At 46.7% G+C, this 5,737-nt stretch overlaps 1 protein-coding gene across 1 annotated transcript in view; it reads right to left on the bottom strand.

The window, feature by feature from the left end:
- Positions 1–2,049, bottom strand: part of LOC123190877 (heterogeneous nuclear ribonucleoprotein U-like protein 1) — a gene marked incomplete in the record, with an annotated part of 5,021 nt that extends 2,972 nt beyond the window's left edge. Inside the window, 2 exon segments of the mRNA XM_044603603.1 lie at positions 962–1,734; positions 1,838–2,049. Coding sequence (XP_044459538.1) covers positions 962–1,734; positions 1,838–1,967 — 903 coding nt within the window.
- Positions 2,050–5,737: the final 3,688 nt, after the last annotated feature.

Below are 5,737 nucleotides of genomic sequence, written 5' to 3'. Positions count from 1 at the left end.
TAGGCAGCGTTTTCTATTTTGTTTCCCATTTTTTTAGGTCCTTTGTGTTCCTATTTCTGACATGTGGGGCATATGTGGAACTGACCCTAAGAAAAGCTGCAAGTGCACCCCTCAAAAAAAAAAAACTGCAAGTGTATTTGCTTAAGCTTCTTTCTAACAATCTAAACAAGTTGAGATAAATGTTTTTCAGTTCAGACTAAAGGCCAGTGATAAATCTTTTCTGAATTTTCATTCACTGGATGGTAATCTTGCAGCTTATAGAGGAAAATTCATCTAACAAATTAGTACATTATTATTAGTTAGATGGTGGATACCCAAAAGAAGGACACGACAGTCAAGGGGGAAATCCAAGCTACTATATTAAAGATTCAGTGCCACTGACTGAATCTTCCCTTGGTCCTGGTTTCATTCATCAAAACAGGAAACAAGTTTAGCAGTAAAAATTACATACCCCACATCTTGTTAACCTCCTCATCAGGCACTGTCTTGCGTGTTTGTCGGAATCGCTTGGAGGACCTTGACTTTCGCTCAGCAGGTGACGGAAAAACAACCACAGCAGTCTGTAACAATGGTACGTAGCACAGTGTTCAGTTTTACTGTTACACCTGTCATTCCATTTGAACTACTACAAGTCAAGTGCAGACACACATTACAACTTACTTTGCGGCCAAAATTGGAGAATCTGCTGAGAAGACGAATGCGAGGGATTCTTTCGACGTTCGCCTGGTCGAGAATGTAGTTGCGAGGGACGTTCTCAGCTATGCGCAGCAATCTGGTGACAACTGTAGTAGCGATCGAATTGCGCGTCTGCAATCTTTCTTTCGCTAAGCAATCCTGCCATCTGCACGCACGCAACAAAGAGAAAGTATCCATCTGCTCAGCTACCTAGCTAGCTGAAGAAACAACTACTCCAAGTAGAAAAAGTTACCACTAGCTAGTCCTAGATCAGGTTAATTTGCACCTTCATCTGTTCCAGCGCATGCTTGATCCCGAGAATCACGAATCGTCTCTCTCGATGCTCCCTGACCCACTTCTCTGCCCAACTAGTCTTCCCAGAAGCCGGGAGGCCAACCATCATCATAACCTCACATTCCTTCTGTTCTGCAAACGCAGGCCCAAGAACAGCGTTGCCAATCCCATCAGCAAGAAGTGAGCTCCAGGGCTGGTAACCATTGACCGGCTCCAGCCCGTCCTCCATGCTGAACTGCAGATCCACGACCACATTCTTGAGCAGAACGTGAGGAAAGATAGCCGACTCCCACGGCATTGGCTTCACAGGAACATCAACCGAACCGAGCCCCGTCTGTCTGGCATCCAAGGGCAGGGCGATGCCGAGCCACTGCCCGTTCTTGGCGAACCCGATCGAGGCCACGGGCCTGGCATCCAGGTCCACGGCGCACACGACCGTGTCGCCGACCCCAAACTCGTCGTCGATCAGGTTACCGTCGTGGCGGGGCTTGCCGCCGGTGCCCCCGAACGCGAAGCTCTGGCCGCCGGCCTCCCCGAGGCCGCCCACGGGGTCGTCCCCCCTCGAGACGCCGACGCGGCAGAGGTGCCGCTGGCCGGCCTCCGTGTCCTCCATCTCCACGGGCTGCTCCGCCAACACCCTGCACCCGAAGCAGTACCGCCCGCCGCCTCGGACCCCCGCCGTCGCGCGTGCCCCCGACCAGCAGTAGGCGAACGCGCCCCCGTGCAGCGCGTGCCCCCGGAGCCCGCCATGGCTGACGACGAAATCTGGAGAGGTGGGGAGAGAGAGAAACGAGCCGCGTGACCACCGGAGTTGAGCGAGCGCGTGGAGAATTTCGGGGGATATGGATATGGAAATGCAGGCACTGACCGAGGTTGCAGTCGGCCGGGTTGAGCTGCACGCGCGCCGGCGCCGGCGCCGGCTGCGGCGCGGCCTGGGCGCCGTCAAGTCGGGCGCGCTTCTCTGGTGGCTGCTTGCTCTCGTCGCCTGTGCTCGCCATTGGCAGCGGTGAGCTTCTTGGCTTCTTGCTTAGGAGGACCAACCAACGAACCGAGCGGTTACGATTGGCGGGAGATTGGTTGGGTCGACTCCGTGTATATATATATATATATATATATATATATATATATATTGGATGGAAAATTTGTTGGGTTTTCCGTGACGACGGAAGTATGACCCCATTCTATTGCGATAGGTGCATTACGGCAAACAATAATTTTTCAGTAGTGAGTAGTGATGCCGTCCGAGTCCCTCTCATTCTTTCAATCCCTACTCACTAGCATCACTACTCACTACTGAAAAATTGTTGTTAGCCACCCCTCAAAAAAAATTTTGTTTGCCGAGCGAAGGGCAGCGCTAGGCGCCTGTCAACCTGACCAAATTTCGACCGGTCGCAACGCAGTTGTCGGATGCCCCCGCACATAGCCGTTCGATGGACTTCATTCCCATCGTCTCTCAACCCCCCATACCCCGCGAGCTCGCCACCGCCCTCACCCGTTTGCCTCGCCGTACACAGTTGACATCGATGCTTGCCGTCGTCAATCGCAACAAAAAACGTTGACCAACGCACATTGAAACTTTAGGTGAGCTCTTGTAATACGTGAGGCGATCCAGGCCGCCGCTTCGGGAGCGACACTGCCGCTGCTCTCTCCGACCACTCCCGCATCGTCGTCCCATCCGTATGGAGACTTTGTTTTGATCCCCACTCACTATTGAAAAATTATTGTTTTCACGTGCTTTGGTAAATATCCACTTTGACGAGTTGTACACCAAGCAAATGTTGAGACTCGGCAGAGGTCTTCCTTTGCCGAGATCTTCTCTTAAAAAACTCGATAAAAGGAAAATGCTCGGCCTATGTAGTCTTCTCCAAGAGCCCAAAAGGTGGCACACCGTAAAAATGTGCCATGTGTCCCTGCCATTCATGTCTGGTTGCTCCGTGACGGCAGGGTCACATTTGCCAAGTACCCAAAGAGCGGAACTCGACATACCTTTCGTGCCCCTTCCATTTCGTCTTCCCATTGCATTAGACGTGCGGTGCCTAATATTGCCCTAGCTCTTCCACACTTGTCGCCTTGTTGCCCCACTGCGCGAACTCCTCCACACCTGCCGCCGGCGCCTTTCCTATCCGCCGCTCCTCCAAGTTCGCCACCTCGCCAAGGTTGTCGCCTCCCCCGTAGGCAGTGGCGGAGCTTGCAGCCTAAACATGGGCGGGCCAACAAGAAGAAAATATCATATGGGCTGCTGTTTTAAGGCCCAGGAGTAGATGTATACTACATAAAAAAAATTGGGTTGGGCGGGCCACGGCCCATTCGGCCTTGCTAAAGCTCCGCCAGTGCCCGTAGGGATGGCAATGAGTAGGGTATGTTGGGTACAACCCCCTTCTTCACAAATCCATACCCATAAAACCCTTCTATATCCACCTACTTCAATACCCATGGACACAAATGGACACCCAATCCATACCCATCGGGTATCCTATATGTAATTGGTATCCAATGAGAAGAATATATAACATTTACGTTTGAAAAAGTAGATAAATAAGCCTAAAATTCTGGTTTTGAAGGGCGATCAGTGGAGCACCAACGTAGCCTCCTTCGACTTCATTATAGTAGCGGCGCTCGATTTAACTAATTGTTGCCAATACATACTCCTTCCATCCCATAATAACTGTCTCAATCTTAATATAATTTTACACTAGAATTAGTACAAAGTTGAGACACTTATTTTGAGACGGAGGGAGTAGTATACTAGTAGAGTTCCCTTCTTACCGCATGGCGCTAATTGGTCGGCACAATAATTGAGCTGAGCCTTCTTCTCTTATCTCCCTTAACTTCTCTTCATCCTCTCATGTCACTTAAATTATCTTCTCCCCCCCCCCTCTCTATCTCTCTTACCAGTTCTTCCTACCATTGGATTCCCGGGGGAGACTTGTGGGAGATCTTACATTAGATGAGACCAATGAGATCGATATTTTTAAAAGATGCAAACTAAAACATTCTCAAAAAAAATTAGGCACACAACAATGTTTGATTTACAATCCAAAAAAAATTAGCTCCTAATTCAATTACATTAATAGAAACAAAAAAACAAAAATCGGATGTCAATAGTGTCAAATTACTATTCACTCAAAGCTGCCACTATTCACATTCAAATTTATCTTTTTTGAATCTCTAGATGTACGTCAAGTTTTGAGCTTATTTTTTAGGAGTTGTAGACATCACATGAATGTTGTCAAATAACATTAGATTTTTTGAAATGCTTAAATATGAATTTTTGGGTTTGGTATCACGATCTCACCTAAATGTGAGAACTCATACAAGTCTCCCCCGTGGTTTTCCCCCCTCCCCCTTTTTCCCGCGGTGTTCCCATACATTGTCTTGGCCATGAGCTCTCCGTCATGGGTTATGAAGTCGGTGTTGTCCAGCAAATCATCGCGTTGCAATACCACTTTGTCCGCCGGATCCAGCTGCATTCGTACACCACTGGCAGCAAAGCGCCCCCCCCCCCTTCCCCAACACAGGAAGCCCACTTGTGCTGCTTCGTGGTTGCAAATGTCTTTTTGTGAAGAGAACATCATACACATGAATCATGAAGGAATGCAATTCAATAATTCCTCATCTGTATAGGTAAGGTAACCAAGGTATAACAAAACACGTCTCTCTGGTAATAAATTATTTTGCAATTTCGCATGCAACTCTCGTTTCTCATGGCATCATGTGTGCACACATGCAGAAAACATTCTCTTGCCACACATGGATATGGGTCAATCTCTTAATGCCTTGCATAACCCAGTTGGTCTGTACTTGATCACTTAGAGACCAGTTGGATGATGCGTTGGCAGACGCAAGAGAGAAGTAAGTCAAGATGGATGAGAAGCAAGTCAAGATAGATGAGCAGCAAGTATATATAAATAAATGTTATGCACATCCAAAACAATGAGATGCCAACCCAGATAGAAACCTTTAAGAAGCTTCGATGTGGACTCCTAGTTGGTGCGATTATTTGTTTCATACTCCTAGTTGGATGAGTAGCAGGATTCCTTCTAGTGGCAGCCATTGTACTGATCATGCTTTTCACTTAGGCATTACCTAAGGAACAATGGCCAGTTATTTTTGTTAGTTCTTGGACTATTAGGTAAGTTATTCTTAGTATTATGCATGTACTCAAGATCAGCTCAATGCAAGCAGTACTTCTTCATATGTTATCAATCTTGCGGTATTATTCATTAAAATGTGGTTTAATATGGTATGTCAACATGGTACTCATGTCTGAAGTAATCAACTAGCTTCACTTGGGACATGTTTACACATATCTGATCAATTTCATTTCAACTTCAAAGGTGTTATGAATTTAGAATATAACATCATGTTCATGTTGCCACTTAATGCTTACTTATTCAAAATGCATGACTATGATGAATATGTTGTCTAGTTGGTCGCTTCCCAGTCTATTGCTAACCTTCACCCGTACTAAGCTAACATACTGCTTGTGCATCCAAAATCCTAGCCCAAAGCTTATTTCCATAAATATTCCACTATACCTACTCATCATGGCTTGAAGAAATCATTGCAAGTAAATCGCCATTGTCGCGCCCCTATTTTGTTGTCTAAGTTTCTGAAGGAGGGAAATGAGTAGTTTTCTATTCTTCTTGTAATGGTTGCGATCAAATAAATCAAGTCTATTAAAAAATTCCAAAAATCCTAGCAAAGGGAAGCAAGCAAATAAAGTTCAAAGTGCAAAGTTCCAAAGCAGTTATTACAAGAAGAATGG

This window comes from Triticum aestivum, chromosome 2A (assembly GCF_018294505.1).
Source record: "Triticum aestivum cultivar Chinese Spring chromosome 2A, IWGSC CS RefSeq v2.1, whole genome shotgun sequence".
NCBI classification, from domain to species: domain Eukaryota; kingdom Viridiplantae; phylum Streptophyta; class Magnoliopsida; order Poales; family Poaceae; genus Triticum; species Triticum aestivum.
Note: the sequence above shows the minus strand (reverse complement) of the source record. Positions and strands in the feature narration are given on the sequence as shown.